Source organism: Atractosteus spatula, chromosome 7 (genome assembly GCF_055471065.1).
Source record: "Atractosteus spatula isolate fAtrSpa1 chromosome 7, fAtrSpa1.hap1, whole genome shotgun sequence".
Lineage (NCBI taxonomy): Eukaryota > Metazoa > Chordata > Actinopteri > Semionotiformes > Lepisosteidae > Atractosteus > Atractosteus spatula.
In genome coordinates, this window is record NC_142712.1 from 36,396,440 (window position 1) to 36,413,901 (window position 17,462).

Below are 17,462 nucleotides of genomic sequence, written 5' to 3' on the forward strand. Positions count from 1 at the left end.
CTTATTATGGTACTGACATTTTTTTTAATTGTGGTTGTCTTACATTTCTAAACACGGCTAGGCATTCTGCATAATGATTTAAAAGCTTACAAAACGCAACTGTAGTGCAACTAGGGATCTGTCGCCTTGTGCTTCTGCTGGGTAGGAAAAGATTAAAGTAAACACTCCTGCGAGAGTAGTGCGTTGGGTGTAACAAGTTACACCTTTGACCATGAACCAGCATGTTTAACCTTCCTTCAATAGAACTTCAACCTGATTCCCCAGGATTACTTGTAAGGTCGTGCAGGTGATGTGTATGTGGTTCAGTGGCTGTCTAAATGTGTCATAGTCATTGGTGGATCAGCTCCCAGTCTGGGAGTGTGGGTGTTTGCAAACTGGGGCGTGAAGCATTATATCATGCAGAGGCATCTTACAGCACTTCCCCCAAAAAAACATGCAACGTGCAAAGAAGGAAGAGAATAATATTAGAAACATTACTCAGACTGTTCATTACTCAGACATATCAAAACATGGATATGTGTTTTTTTTAAGAACAGGTAAGTACTGTTTCTGTATTTTTCAGGGTTTGCATTTTCCAAGTGGAGTAATGAAACCATCCACCCATTTTCTTTGTCCAGTACAGGGTTAAAGAGGCAACCCATTTACAGTTAGACTACAAATAAATCTTGAAAAAAACAAGATCTATCACTCTCATGTACAATACTGATGCTCTCATGAGGTCTCATGAGAAAGTTTAAAATACAGATTTCTTTCTTTATAGTATCCATAATTTCAGGTGTGAAAAACCTATGAAAGATTCACAGTGAGCCTGAACACCCCATGAGTATGCTTCAGTTTTGCCTACAAAAAAACCTTAACATCATCTGGAATGGAAATACTGTACAGTATAAACTGTAGAGGAAGGTATGCGTGAGAGCTGTGACATGATGAAGGAAGAATATTACCTTCCTGTTCTCTTTTCCTCGTAGGCTGCTGAACAGAAACTGTGCAGCTCTTGATCTAAATTCCCTTTTCAAAAAAAAAATTAAACATGAATCTTCAAATATTTCATAAAGCATCCTTGTAATATACAGCTGGCCGCACACTGCTGGGTGGCATTCTGTGCTAGTTTCTCTTTGCTTATTCGACAGTGTGTTTCTGTCATGCCAGCTGACTCTTTGGCTTCTCATATACAGTAGGTTAGCAATGAGGTCCTAACCACCTTACATCTTACATTACATTTCGACATTGATATTGAGGTTATTGTTAGAACAGTAATAATGCATTGCAGTCCTTTTTTTCTCAAAATATTTTGAACAAGCTGTTCAAGTGTATACAATGGTCGACCTTAAAAACGTCAAATAAAAAATCGGCATAACAAAGCAATCTGACATGTATCACCTTAATCCTGTCGATAATTTCATAGATAAATAAAATTACTGGGATTCTGAACTTTGTAAGGGGCTAGAATGTGAATCCATCTAACAACCTCTTTGGTCAGATCTGTGTTATCTACTCTAGGAGTAGATATGCTAACTTATGCTTATAAGTCTCGGTCTTATGCTAACAGTGATCCTGCACTTTTTCATTGTGTGTTCTTTTCTAGTTTGAGTAAAGGAACACGTCTTGTCACCTAAGCAATCTTAAATAAATATAGAAGGGGAAATGTAACACTGAACTCTTGTGTTTGCTAAACATCACCTTCCTGGTCTATTTTTGGTATTTGGAATTCTGATGTCTGTTGACAGACTCCAGTGGCGTTGAACTGTTAAAAGTTCAATCCTGCCTCTGCACTTGTGAATACAAATTTCTGAAATGTATCAATTCAAATTAGAAATTATTTGAAGATTTTCTGAAAACAAATCATATCTGCATTGCTGTTTAAAATAAAAATTCTAAGTGATCAGCAATATGATTAATTTATGTCTTAGCCTGGAAGTAGTTGTCATTAGAATTTTTTAGAACATAATATACAAATATTACTTTTAAGAGTAATATAAATCTTGCATTTTTGTAGGATTTATGGTGGCTTTGTTTTTTTTCTTGTGGCCTTTGCTGAGTATTTAACTTGTTCTAAGGTAAGTCGTGACTTCAATGTTGTAAAAAGTTAAATTATCTTTTACTAATTTCAAACAGAAATTACACAGTGCTTATGTTGCAACGCAAGAAAAGATAAGATCCGTCTCTTATCTGTACAACTGTTAATGTATATACTGTACTGTAGGTTAGACTGAACAGGTTTGACTAGTGTTTTTTTGTTTCATCTGATTAATTGCGGTCTGCTGAAAGAGGAAGAGCAAGTTATGCGTCATCTTGTTCTTCCAATTTCACTAGTGGGTAGCAAATGTAGTCTGGAAAAGCTTGAGAGCTTCACAGGAGTGGCTGATGGTCTCTCCATTCACACGTCAGCAAGGAATCTGGGTGTCACACTGGATCGTCTCATTTTTCCAGCCAAGATTAATACATAATAATAATTAATAATTCCTTACACTTATATACTGTAGCACATTTCTGGACACACCACTGTACAGGTAATGGGGACTTCCCAACCATAGTGTAGCCCCACCTGGATGATGCAAAGGCAGCCATAGTGCGCCAGTACGCTCACCACACACCAGTTATCATAGATGGGGATTATTAGGAGGCCATGATTGGTAAAGGCCAATGGGAAATTTGGCCAGGACGCCAGGGTAACACCCCTACTCTTTTCGAGAAACGCTCTGGGTTTTTTATTGACCACAGAAAGTCAGAACCTCAGTTTTACGTCTCATCCGCAGGACAGCGCCTTTTTACAGTATAGTGTCCCCATCACTATACTGGGGCATTAGGACCCACGTAGACAGCAGAGCGCCCCCTGCTGGCCCCACTAACACCTCTCCCAGCAGCAACCTTAGTTTTTCCCAGGAGGTCTCCCATTCAGGTACTGACTAGACTCACACCTGCTTAGCTTTAGTGGGCTGCCAGTTGTGAGCTGCAGGGTGATATCGCTGCTGGCTAAAAAAAAAGTCATCTTTTTATCACCTGCATTAGGGAATTTCTCTCAATGCAATTTTACTGATGCTGAGTACCTGATTCATGCATTTAGAACATCAAGGCTTATTTCTGCCACTCTTTACTCTATGGGCTCCCTAACTCTCTTCTCTACAAATTTCAATATGTTCAAAACTCTACAGCTAGACAAGTAACCCACACCAGACTTTGGTTGCATATCACTCCTACACTTACTGTAAGTCTCTACATTGGTTGCATAAAGTCATATACATTCAAAAAACAGAATACAAACCTTTCTAACATGTAAACCGACAAGGTCTCCTCCTTCATGTGCTAGAATTTAAGGTGATTCAGAATTGCTGCATTTGAGGAATTTATTAATGATTACAGCAATATGTGCATGCTTTAGTGAAGTTACAAGGGAACCTGTCCATTTATACTGTAAAGCAGATGGGCTGAATGCTGACCTTTACTTAACAGCCCAATGGAATGTACTTTTTTGTTAATAATTTACAAAGCACTAATTTCCATTTACTTTCCATTTTAGACACTGTTGGAAAACACAAATACTGCTTAACCCTGAACTATAAACTACATCTTAAGTTGAATCGAAGTACAGCAGGTGACAAAGTTACTCTCTCTGGTGTGCAGAATTTTGTTTTCAAATTTTGCTTTATTGCTATAAATTATATTTCCCCAACTGAAAGCTATTGCATTTCCTTGACTATGAGAATATGAATATTAAAAGATGTATTAAATTGTGCCACCAAAAGCACTGAACTTTAGCATAACACATTTATAGATACAGTATACAGTATATACATTTTACTTACTCATATGTGTAATGCTGTCTATCCAAAGGCAGAAATGTGGTAATTTCAGCACTTTACAGGTGTTTGGTATTTGTCAGAGGGCTTAAGTAGTCATTTCACCTATATCAGTGGACACTGTGTCTTTCTACCTGATTTAGAGCTGGTGTGGTAGTGAGGGGTATCTCTAAATGTCAAGAGCCACAGTCAGTGCTAAAGGACTTTGAGTAGAGACTCTGATAATAAGCAATAAAGAAAATGTATTATTCTAATTATAATCAGTTGTTGCAGTGAGCTGGAAATCATGCTGCCATCACATTACTCTATTATATAGTCCAGATTTTTTTACATGGGATTGTTTCTCTGTGAGAAATTAAAGACATATACCAGATGAGTTTTAAAATATATGTATACATAACTACTGATTTGCAGGTGTTGTAGTCCAACTCCAATTGATAGTGTTGGGCCTGTAATGAACTCACTAGTGAACTGTGGGCTAACTACTGTTATAGGATTTAAACTTTTGGGTTATTTCTTAGACGTTTTGCTACTTTAAAGACAGTCCTCAAGTAAAATCTGGAATGTTCCAGCAGGATTCTCCAAGTGATAGCTGATACAAAGCAGTACGTAGATATTTTTTACCTTCGGTTTCAACCCCACCCCCCACCTCACATTTCTGCTTTGGAAAGCCAGCATTTAACAGATCAACAACCTGTTTCAGGAGAGTGGTTACGTATGAAGTCACATGGCCACAAGTTTCAGATTCCTGTCTGAACAAGAAGTAGATTGTGCAGCTCTGTTGAATTGTGCAGGACTGTGTACTACTACAGGCTGCACTAAATAGAATATTTGCACAATTTGGCAACCGTAGGAAAGGATGGAGACCCATTTGTCTGGCGATTGGTATCATAGTGAGCTTCTATATACGAAATACTGGAATAGTACAACACCTATATTTTTGTTGCAAAAGAGTATATTTCTTCCAATGGTAGATGAAAAAGTACCTGAAAACTAAAAGAGAGCATTGTTCACCTGAGTTACTGCAGACCCAGATGTAGAAGATGGTAGCAGGTGTTGGTGGCTCAGACAAAAACTGTTTTACTGCAGTCTATTCTGCTCACAAGCAAATTGTGGTGCATTTACAGTATATATCCTGTAATATATATTACACAGAATTCATATTTTAAATTTAGATTTAAGTTGAACTGTGCTTGTATTCAACACATTATGTAATACAATGTAACACACAATGTATTCAACACTATTTTCTATTAGGATATTGTCACAATAAGCTGGAAGGCAAAAGAATGCATTATTTGTTTAATACAGTGAGTGTGCATACAGTACCTACATCAAAGAATGATTTCATCACTGTGACCTTATCTTCCATACAGTAATAAAACTGTAAAGAAAGAAGCTGTATTTCCTTGCTGTACGGAAGCTGAACTGAATTAACACCTTCCCACATGGAGAACACTGTTCCAAAGCAGGGGCCCAGGACTGCGGTGCCTGAGACGAGAGTGGTAAGTGTAGCATCAGCATTTCACTACTGAATCACTCAAGGTGTGGCTTTTCACAAGGTGCTTCCCATCCCATCAGCACATGCGTCATCTTATTCACGGTTCTGTAAAGATACTGTCTCTCTGTATATTTGAAACCTCCTGCATGACCAGATTTCCCTTTAATGAACACTTAACTCAGCATTGCCACTGACTACTCTAGACATACAAACATAAGAAATGTTAGGAGCACATTTGTCCTGTCTGATTTGGTTGCTAGTAGTTTATTGATCCAAGGACCTTGTTTACTAATTTTTTTTTAAATATCCTATGGATTTGTCTTCAAAACCATTGTTCATGGTGCTCAACAAAAAGTTGTATAAAGACGTGTCACCTATGATTAGTGTTAAATATACTTTCTGTTTGTGTCATAACAAGGAGAATGAAAACAGGACTGTGATACATGGTGAATCTCGATACACATAACCAAATTTTATCCTACCCAATTGCCCCAGGAACCTGTTTTTCAGTTAATTAAAATCAACTAACCAACACTCACTGTACTGTACACTCCAGCATTTGGAAAAAAACAAATTATGTGTCATTGGATTCTGGACATTTGGACACTGATGTGTTACCAACAAACTGTCAAAGTGAATAGCAGGACATCTTGCCCTCTGGCTTTTAGTCCAGGCACTCCCCAAGGCTCTGTCCCATCTCTGCGGCTTTCTCCTTTTTTATCAACAACTTCACATCTCGGGTTAAGATTTTCAAATATGCAGATGACACTACTATTGTTGGCCTTATCTCCGATAATGACGAGGCCCCATGCCAACGGGTGATTGACTCAGGTAGAACCTGGTGTTCTGATAATGACCTTCAAATCAATTCAATAGAAAGTAGCGAAATCATTATTGAATTCAGCATATCCAGAACATAAAACTCTCCACCCACCCTATAATGACCACAAATTCCTTCATATTCTTGGGAACATACAGATGCGACAGTCTTGGAGCAGCAACACAAATCATATAGTTAAGAAGGCAGAGCAGAGGATGTGCTTTTTTACAGTTTTACACAGTCGTAATTCGAGACATTTGACAGCTTCTATCTATTTGGTGTGGGAATCTGGAGAAGTACAGTATACAAAAGGAAAACATGTCCAAACCCTCAAAAATAATAGGCTGTGATCTCCCTTCCATTTCATCCCTTTACACAAGCCTACAAGATTATTTCTGACTCTTCTTATCCAGCTCATAATCTTTCTCAGCTCCTCCCTTCGGGAAAATGTTTTAAAACGATCCCTTCAAGAACTGTCCACTTCAACCTTAGCTTCTTTCCATTTGCCTATGAACTTTGAACTCAGCTATTTAATCTCCCATGAGCATCTCTTTTACAATTCTGATCGCCAACTGTAAGGTAAACATTTACATACGCATGTGATTATGATTGTGTTTTGCTTTGCTTTTCATTTCAGTTTGTTTATATATTTTTAAATATAAGTGTCATATTTTTTAGTGTTCTCTTGCTGCACTGAAACCAGTCCAACAACTATTGTCATGTGACAGTAATGCATTCTATTCTATGAACACCACCTACACAAATTTTGTCCTTATTATTACCATAAAATTTTACCCCATAAAACCAAATCTGAAATGTTAAGATGACAAGATAGGGTATTTCCAAAGGTTCCCATTTTATTTAAAAAATATATAATGGTGCCCTCTTGTTAAAATGTTTTAAAGCTGTTTCAAATCAGATTATATCAACAGCAGACACTGTAATTCTGTTTAAAGGTGCAAATTAAAACAGTTACACTTCAATGTGGGCTGTCTGAAAGTGTTACGGTCCTGCTAATAACCAAAATTAATAACCATTGTTATATACACACATATAACCATTTATATAATTTATATATACATATAGTGCCCTCCACATTTATTTATACTATAATGAAATAGGAACAACAGATCATAGAGCAGAATGAGTTAGGGCCTGGAAAATGTGTGTCTCATAAAGTTATACTGTAATCATAATAGCATTTCACAAAGTCTTATCTGTCAAATAATTGATTGAATTAATAAAGGAATCAACAAAAAGCTAAGGTTATTGGTGTTAACCAGCCAGGAAGAGGACTTCTGGACAAACTAATTGGTGGCAAACCACATGGTTTGGGAGGCAACTATGAATCCAAAGGCAACAGTTGGAGATCTCAAATACAAATTGTTGAACACTACCATTCGAAGTCCACTGTGCGAATGTGGCACTCAGAACTTCTGAGGTGACGTTGTGACAACTGAAACAATCTTATGAAAAAGACTTTGAGCCTTTTGGACACACTGAAGACTTCAGCATAATCACTGACAGAAGGATTTATAAAATCCTAACAATAGGGGGTCTTTATAAATGTGACCCTTGTGGGTTTTTTTTTGTTTCATTAATTATAACAATCATGACTTTGCTCTGTGCAATCTTATTAAAATTACTGTATAGGATTTTTTAAATTATTTAAACTTTAAGTTATCTGATGTCTATTGCTCATATTTCATTTAATCTGCCATAATTCATAAATAAGTGGAGAGCATTGTACTGTCCTCTTTCTAATTTACTGTACATCTCCAGTAATCTCCAACAGGTTTATTGTCCACAAACATAGATTAATTTTACTCAAAACCAGTTCCAAAACTGGTCTCTCCTGTTTGAGCCAGCAAAGACTCAGTGTAGTGTCTCGTTAACTCACTGTCTTTACTGTTGCCCTACATGAAAATACTGTGGCTCATCATTCTTTAAGGAGTCCCAGCTTCCTCAGTGCCTCTTTCCTGTCCCCCTCGGTCTTTGCTTTGGGCATGATCTGGACACTGATGCCCTGAGAACGAGGCAGCTTGTTGGCTGTATGCTGCTGTGTGATAGGAGGGAGTGGCCGCTGGGTCTCGTGCTCTGTTGGCTCTGTACTTTTCCCTGTCTGCGTCCTATTTCCTTGAATTTCTATAAAGTCTTTTCCAGTCCCAAGAGAGGCAGGACGAGGCCTGGAGTTGCGGAGCTGGTTTGGGGAAGCAGGAGCTTTGTTGCTGGCTTTGAAACTGCGCGTGTTGTAGCTGGGGTCTGCATGCTGGCTGGCCATGTAGCTCCCCAGTCCCATGCCCGAACGCTCCAGGGTGGCTGATTTCACCTCGGCCGGCCTGGCAGGTGAGGGTCTGTTGGCAACAGGGGGAAGTTCACTTCCCGATCGCTGGTGGTATCCTCTGCCTACCTGAGGCCCGCTCCTGGGCTCCAGGATTTCCGGCATAGAAGGCTGAGCTTTTGGCTCATTGGACAGATTCGGCGGGTTGGCAGACTTGGTCTCCCAGGATCTGCGTAGTTTGGGGGATTGTGCAGGGTTGACTGTCGACCCAGAATCATTCAAATGATCTTTCAGCAGTCCGAGCTTTTTCAAAGCTTCCATCCTCACCTTTTGTGGGTCCAGAGTTGTTTTATCTGGAGACGAAGAGCTGGTGAAATGTTCATTACCTGTTAGAAGGTTAGATTCCTGGCTTGGGAGAGAAGCTTTATGTTGCTTAAGAACAATGTTAGAAGGAAGTTTCTTTGGTTTTGGGGCAACAGTTGGTGGACCCATCTTTGTTTCAGCCTGGTCATGCAAGTGTGTGGGATGAGGACGCGAGTCTGAGTGCATAGAGGTTACAGTTATCTTTTCATCTGGTACAGGAAGCCCAGATAGCGACTGTGGCTTATCTTTGAGGTCTGGAGTATTCTGAGGAGCTTTCTTTAAAGATGCTTTCTGCCTCAACTTATCCAGGCTCTCACTGGAAAGGGGTCTTGATGGAGCCACATCAGGCTTCTCCACAGGTTGGTCTGATATCAAAAGAGTTTTGGTTGTCTGATCACTCACAAGCTTCTTTTTATTTCCAACAGTAAGTGGCTCATCCCTAAAATCCGAAGGTGGAGGGATGACCTCAAAGCTGATCTCTGACTTGTTTCTGAAATGGCCCTGGAACGTCTTGTTGTCTGATACCAATTTTTTTGGCTTTTTATCTTCTTCTTTTGGCTTCTTGTCCAAATGGTCTGGATCTGGTGATCTCAATGAATGCCCAGTTAGTTCAGTCAACCTGGTCTCAGAGTTTGTTGACACTGCTGAGCTCTCTGTGCCTCGCCCAGCATTAGACAGAGTGGCAGAACCATTCTTTGCCAGCACCAGTGGAGTGGGAACCATGTAGTTCATGGTAGGCTTGTTATCTTTGCCTCTCTCAGTTATTGAATTATTGTAAGGGGGCTTGTGCACATCTGAAAAACAAAACCATACTAATAAAACAAAAGAATCGAGTGCACAAATTATTTTTCAGCATGGTTTTGAAGCAAGTCATCTTCAGCATTACAGTGTCTTTGTCATACCATTAACTAGAGCTGGGCAATAATTCGATAACGATAATTATCGCATATAATTTTCCTCAATATAATTTTAACAAAAGTTTGATAAATGTTCGATATATATGTTTATGCTTTGCGCGAGTGCGCGTGCGTGTTGCAGACCGGGCAGCTAACAGATTTGTTTAATGTTTCTGCTGTTTGGCAAGTGATTGTTGTGTTCTTAAAATAAAAAGTTGTTTAATTTACCAATTAACTGTCTGGTTTCTTCAACTTTCACTCAGGAGAAAAAATCTGACTTTAAACTTGAAAGAAATAATGATTTGACATTTATCGTGATAATTATCGATATCGACTGATATGAATTTTTTTATCGTGATAATGTTTTTGCCCATATCGCCCAGCCCTACCATTAACACTGCTTTTTGTAGACTGCCAGTCCATACCACTGCATAAAATCTTACATATTCCTATTCATAGGTGCTACAGTGGTTTATTGAAGGTGCTACACCAGTGGACATTGGTGCACTCACCATCCAGCTTGCTCTTGGATGAGGAGAGATGTCCAAATTTAGTAGCCACGTTCCCATGAGAAGGTAGCCTTTCGGGCTCATCGTTGGACAAGCCGCTGTCTTCTTCCACCTCAAGAGACTCAATGGTCTCTTCTAGGAACATCAGGCATGCCCGCTCCTCTGCTGACAGGTGCTCCAAGTTGTCATCACCCTGCAAGGTAAACAGCAGCAATAACTTTCAGAAACTTCATACCTTTCCTGTGTGATTCCTAACAAGGAAGGATCTGTCAAAACTAGGCCTACAGAAAAATGGCAAGATCCTAACAGTAATCTTACTTTAATAAACATCATAGAATGAATAAATCTTACAGGTGGACATAACTTTTTTTCAAGCAGCAATATATACTCAGATACACGATATACTGTATACTGATTATCCAATGCCTGCTTAGGGTACAAGAGAAAGGGTTTACAAATAAGGACTTTGAATAGAGATGGGGCAGAATAATACTTACATAGCCTGAGTTGACGCTCATTACACTGTCACAGCTCCCAGCACTGTCTAAGCTGTCGATGGATTCCATGGCAATGCCTCCTGGGTGCACTTCACTCCTAGGCATCGCACAGAGGCATGAGCAGGGTCCTCAGCTGATTGGCTAGTCGGTACCAAAAGGCCTGTCTACACTCAGAGGAAAAAGTTCCAGAGGAGGCGAGTTAGTAAATACAGGATACTGTATTCTCAATATGTGCATGTGATGACTTTTTAAAACGTATGTTCTCTTCTTAAACTTGCCCAGTGTGCATTCAGAGTTAAAACCACAAAAGCAAGAGTTTCTCTGCGATGAGCCGAGCTATATATAGAGCGCTCGGAAGTAAGGCTTAGAAAATCTTCAAGAAGGCACGTTTCTTCTCTCAAACAACCTAGTTCCCACGCACAATTGTGGTTTTCACCACAAACCAGACAATCAAACCAAAGCTTTCTAAATGAGCTAACTTTTTACTTCGCGCCTTTATTCATATCAAAGACCCACAAGTCATATTACACAGTGATGAGTAGATAAACGACAACCTGGCAACCTCTGCTAAAGAGGGTTTGAAACCCCCTGCTGCTCCGTGCAAACTGAATCAAGGTCTCCGTTTCCACTGGCACCTACATGGAACTTGAGACACACGTATCCTGCTCCAAACCCAGGCTTCAGTTCTTTGCAAGAGACATGATAAAGAACCTGAAGAGATCCCGTCTTCACCATATTCCATTCTGGAGTGTAACTTCAGACTATAGGCATTTTTGTAAACAATGTCATATGCATATAAAGCAAAAAAAGGAAGCTGAATTGCATGAAGCTTCAGAACGGTTCAGCAATGAAAGGCAATTTTCTAGTACACATAAAGAATGCTTGCCACCCAAATAATCCCCTTTGGCTTTCCAATCTTCTTATATAACCCTTGTGTTGTCCTGCACATGCGCAAGCTTACAAATGAATGGGCTTCCAGGTTACTCCAAGTGCTAGGTATCATAGCTAAGTCTATTTCTGTGAGTGGAATTAGCTCACTATATCCTCTGTCACATGACGTATTACTGCGCACTATTCTGCAGTGTGAAGACAAACATTAACACATATGGAACACCATTGACTCTGGGCAACACGCAATCTACAATTTTTTTTTTCATTTTTATTAAAACCGCAAATTCTGAAATATTTTACAGTTTACCTTTGAAACGTTCTATTCTACACATTTTGTTGATAAAACTGAACTACTCCCATTACATTCCATAGATTATTTTTATATGTATACACAAGCCAGCTCCTGGAGTTTTGAAATTTGTCTGTTTATTTTCTTTAACTGATTACACTTCAGATACACGTAAGATTTCAAAATTGCATCATAAGTAATGCAAGGTAGATTCCTATTATGACTTTGGATAAAGACATTAACCACATATAATCTTCTAAATATTAATACAGCTTTTATACATATTCAGTTAAGTTATATATCTTTGAGAATTCAACTATGCTGCTCAAAACCTATGATAGTAAAAACAATCTTTTCTTGTTTAATAATGAATCTAGTACAGAAATGTGGAATTGATCAGAAATGTTTGATATCCCTGCTGTGTCTTGTTAGATCACTGGTTCATTGACATGCAAGTAGATATTGAGGTGAGTGTCTGTGTCCAGTGACCCCAATCACACGAGCCTGTCCCTGTACTCTGAAACAGCAGTGCATTCAGCACAGCACTGATAGCCTGACCTCGTTCTAGCTGTTTAACAATTAGAAACATAAACTGTGTTGATTCACGATCGTGGAAAACAGTATAAAATGGAATCATATTCCACAGTAATCTGTAAGTAATCTGTCTTCTAAAACTCTGTACTTTTTACTATTGTTTTCTCAGGTAAGTGTTACTGCCACTGGACAATACAGTTTTAGTTTTTAATCTCAGTAGTACAGCATGAACACCAAATATATCACTAAACAGATCTGTGTACAAAGGTATAAATATGAATGTTTCATTAAACAAAATTTGAGCATGACGGTTTCACTGTTCAAGTTTCTGTAATACGATCATTTTAATCTGAATTTCATTCTTAAAATGGCCATTTGAATGCAGTGAAATTAGAGATAACATAATGTCTTTTCTGTCTAACCTTATCCAACTGTCACTAATCTCACCATGTAAATTTTCTGACAATTACAAGCAATGCAGAACATCAGTGAAGAGTGAGAAGCTGCGACTACTTGAAACTGAACCAACTGAACAACAAGCTACTGTGCACAAACATTGTTTTTTTATAACGCAAACATATTTTTAGAAAACATAATTCATAATGAACCTCTTGCCTAAAGGGCCAGCTAATACATGTCTTGTAAAAAACAACTAACAGTGATCAAGGTTCACTTTCACTGCCACCAACCACCCTGAGCGAGCAGTTAGCAAGTGTGATTGATTTGGAAGCGTTACTGAGAAAAGGGACAATTTATTATTAACCTAGAGAGGATAAACAGCACATTTAATGTATCCTAACAGCATTACATACTGTAATTGGATATCATTTTAATTATCACTATCAATTGTATTACTGTATTATTATAATTAAGCATTCAAGTTTAATGTTTAGTGTAATTTAATGTAAGTTATTTCCATATGAGGGAATCCTTAAATTCTCATCAGTTTTGATTAGTGAACTACTGAGAATCTTTTAACAGATCCAAAGCTTCTCCAAGACCACATTTTCTCTGAAAAGCACCAAATGCAATATGATTATTAATTAACTGTATTTTTATGAGTAATATTCTCAGAATCAGATAAAAAAATATAAAGATAATTACTTGTATCAGAGGTCTTTCACATTTTTGACACATACAGTAGCAGTTGAGTTGAAAAGCAAAATTGAAACTACGTTATCAGAAAATGCAATGTTTCGACACTCAAAATAATATAAGTTTTACGTAATAATACAATAATACAAGTAATAATACAATATCTTATTTCCACAATTTATTCAGCTAGCAATTTTGTCTTGTTAATTTGCTTACTCTCTTTCATTAGTTAAGCAGCACTGAACAGCTGTTTGCTCTAATTTTCAGGGTGATCAATTAGCCAAAGAAACAGTAGTACAGTAACTTCACCTTAAAATATGGGCAAGAAAAGCCAAGTTTAAATTTGTCACATTGACATCCTATAAATAGAATTGTGCTTAGAAATGCATAAAATGAGTCAGTGACTATCCCATGAATGTCATGCTTTGTTGTGATGGTTTCATTAGGTACATTTTAAGCTGTTAATTAGTGGAATTCAGTGACTGAGGTATTCATGGCTGAAGAACTCACCTAAACCAACTCCCAACTCTTGAGTGCACTATCACCAGAACTATAAAAAGATCAATAAAAAGAATACTTTCACTGTGCACGGAGGTTTCGTCAGAAGAACGTCACTTTGCCTGCTTTTTTTCAGTTTTATCACAGGATAGTTATGTATTGGACCACTTACATTCTTTATGTGCCAATTAATTACAGGAATGTAAGAGCACTGTCGTCATTTTCCTCGTATGAATGACAATTCCTCCACTAACTCCAGCCTCACCTGGTATTGGGCTGGTCTGGGCAGAACATCAGCAGGATCACGATACCTTTCTTTGTCAAACAACCAATTTAAGGAAATACACCACCAATAGCCAGCTGTTGTACCACACAGAACATTACATTTAATACATAGTGTCACTTTTGGGACAACTGGGTCAGGTAAAAAGTAAAGTTAAACATTCACCACGAAGAAAAGTTCATACAAAATCTGACAGGTGTACATTTTGCCCCGCCCAAGAGTGTAAATACAGAGACAGACAAATATCATTAATGCTTAACTACACTGAACACAGGTCACTTCCTACTTTAACTTGAAAGGATTGGACTCACAGTGATTATGCAGATCAGATGCGGATATGTTTCACTGCACATGCAAACCTCATTGTGCAATTAAACCATGACAGCACAATGCATTTCAGGCCTGAGCTCTAACTTGTGTGCGTACATGCCAAAGGTGTGTTTAAGTGAAATTGGAGCAGGTGAGGGCATTCAGAATCCCAGCTTTTCTGGTACAAGTAAAAAATACAAAATTTCCTTTATACAGATACCTATCCATGTGGTATACAGAGAGTAAACATACCTCCAAAGCTTCCACCAAAGTAAAACAGTCTAGACTTATAGACTTTAAACTCTTTCAATATTAATGGAAGTCAGGCTTTTCAATAGGCAGCGCCCTTGACTCACAATCTGTTACCCTCACCATGAATTAACTGAACTTCCAAAAACAACACAAAAACAAGGTCGTGTTGGTGGCTCTGCTGTAACAGTTAGTGATAAATTATTAATGTATTATTCAAACTTCAGATTCTGTTAAAGTATCTGCTAAATTACTAGTTATAAAAATAATACCAAGTTTAAAAACCGAGTTCAGAGAAAAAGCGAAAGTTCAGTCCTGGGTCAGATGTCGAGAGCTTTTTACATATCCTCCAAATTAATGATTTAAAGCTGGGTTTTTTTTTTCAATAGCTGTTTGATTCAGTAACTTATTTGGATAAAATGCGTTAATCTGATTAAGAGGATGTGCAGTAAGAAATAATTTTAAGATGAACACTCTGATGAAGACAGTGTTGGTGGTTCTTGTACACCATTATGGCATAAAACAAGGCACAAACTGAAAGGGTCCTGCTGACTGACACACAATTTTATCTCTTTCACTGTTAAGGCTTTATCACATGAATAATGAATGACAGCTTCACACTGACTGCCATGTGATGGCATTGCAGTTAGAGATACAATTTCAGTGAATATTCCAGAGAACTGCTTTTACGTGCTTTATGTAATGTCCGGGACTTGGAAGTTTTATTATTTTTGCATTATTTCCCTGTGAGCTGTAAAACAGAATTAATACTTTCTGCCATACTGAAAACAATGGTTACAGTTTTTCCTACCTGCTCTCATTAGAAATAATAGTCCTTTGTTTGACCCACCAGCAAAACCACAGACAGCAACAGTCTCTGTCCATGACTGCTGTCGATGACGTCAATACTCCCCTTTGCAAATAAAGCCATTTTTTTACTAATTTTAACATGGGGTTAAACACAAAAACAGAGCAGATTGTGCTAGCCCCAAGCAACATATACCAAAGGCCTTGGGGTAAACAGTCCCACTCTTACTTAGTTTCAAGGAATTCACAACAACCAAGCAATCTTTGATTTAGCACTGCACCTCCAGCAGTGTTCCCCATCACCATACTGGTTTGGAAACTGTGATCCAGAGGTGTGGTGACTTTGTAGCATAGTAGCTGGGGCCCTGAGTTCAATTCCCAATCTGGGGTGTTTTCTGTATGTTCTCCCCATGTTTGCTTGGGTTTCCCACATTCCAAAGATATACTGGTAAGTTAATTGGCTTCTGGGAAAATTGGCCCTGGCGTGTGTGTCTTCTCTGTGATTGACTGATGTCCCAATCAGAGTGTACCCAGCACTGTACACATTGCTTGCCGAGCTCCGGCTCCCCCACAACCCTGTATTGGAAGAAGCACTTAAAAAATGGATGGTCCAGAAGTAAGAGTGCCACCTACTGGTCCACTAACAGCAGCAAACTGTTTTTTCTTGGAGGTCTCCCATCCCAGTAATGACCAAGCCCAGCCTTGCTCATTTTCTGAGATTACTGAAAAGGCTACAGGGTGGTAAGTCTCTCTAGGAACTAACTACTGTATGTTTTTCTTTACCGTGATGTAAAAAAGCTTTAATTCTCTAAAGTGCGTTTAGTATTTGATATTAAAATCCTACCACACGACGTACTGCATGCTGTTAGGACTTTCATAACTTTGTGTGTACTTAATAGCCCTGAGCCAATATTTGCCCAGCATGGCACCAAGAAGCGAAAATACGGGAAACCGGCTTTCCACTGGACTCATCATAGAAGGTGGGTGTAATTTTTTAACAAAATTACAAATTACAGTTTTGAAAATAAATGACCACCCTTCAAGAAAGCGAACGTGACAAGCACATCCGTTTGCGGAATTTCTCTAATCTTGTTATTATTCATGAAGAAAGGTGTCTGAAGCGTACTGTACAGTATATTATAACACGCAAGGAGTTTTTATATTTAGAAACAAGTAAGGGTTTATTCTTTGCTGAAAAGAGAAGGAGGGAAACGGCGTTTCTCCTGTGGATTTTTGTATTTATGAGTGTGGTGTGTGGGTTTTGTGTGAGGTGTTTTTATATGTATGCGCAACTGACATTCTAACAGCGTCAAAACGGATCACTGTTTGCAACACCAGTATGGCTCTGTGTGCTAATCGAGCTCAATGCAGTGTTAAGATTGATAAAAGTTTGATCAGTTTACAAAAGTGAAATATCTTTCAGAGATACAGTACATAAAGTGTTTCATTAGTACAGCAGGATAAAATGTATAGTTCACGTTAAGATTGATGCTTATAATGATTAATACATTAATTTTTCAAAAATGTTTATAAGAATTACTTGACACAGTCTTCACGAAGTCTTAAATACATTGAGACACCTACGTACGCACACTGAAAATGAAATGCTAGCAATATTATTTACCCCAACAGAGAGAAATGTACAGTTGATTTCCCTTTGTATGAGGTCTATATACAGTACGTTTCACAGCTGCATCGTGAACATCGCTTATGGTCCTGATGAAAAACACGACAAAAAATCGACTTACCTTTATATGAAGGATAATCAATACCCTATTTACTGTATGTATTCCACAAAGTTGCGCCCTCACAAGCAACCTCTGGCCGCTGACTCTATTACTGC

At 38.4% G+C, this 17,462-nt stretch overlaps 1 protein-coding gene across 2 annotated transcripts; it reads right to left on the minus strand.

The window, feature by feature from the left end:
• Window positions 1-6,957: 6,957 nt before the first annotated feature.
• On the minus strand, window positions 6,958-17,462 carry LOC148830877 (specifically androgen-regulated gene protein). 2 transcript variants are annotated; one of them, XM_088921645.1, is made up of 4 exons: window positions 17,368-17,462; window positions 10,665-10,828; window positions 10,171-10,360; window positions 6,958-9,556 (listed from the first exon to the last, which is right to left on the minus strand). In XM_088921645.1, the coding sequence occupies exons 2-4, from the start codon at window positions 10,767-10,769 to the stop codon at window positions 8,058-8,060; spliced, it is 1,794 nt and encodes a 597-aa protein (XP_088777771.1). In that variant the 5' UTR covers window positions 10,770-10,828; window positions 17,368-17,462; the 3' UTR covers window positions 6,958-8,057. The 2 variants fall into 2 exon arrangements, with proteins under 2 accessions (XP_088777771.1, XP_088777772.1); XM_088921646.1 differs by lacking the exon at window positions 17,368-17,462 and having other exon boundaries at window positions 10,665-11,621.

Bases quoted from the DNA above. Each gene is read 5' to 3' on its own strand.
- LOC148830877 (XM_088921645.1), bottom strand. From the start codon at position 10,769: ATGCCTAGGAGTGAAGTGCACCCAGGAGGCATTGCCATGGAATCCATC. The intron at 10,361-10,664 runs GTAAGTATTATT...TTTACCTTGCAG, and splicing joins TGAGCGTCAACTCAGGCTAT to GGTGATGACAACTTGGAGCA. The intron at 9,557-10,170 runs GTGAGTGCACCA...TTTGTTTTTCAG, and splicing joins ATCCAAGAGCAAGCTGGATG to ATGTGCACAAGCCCCCTTAC.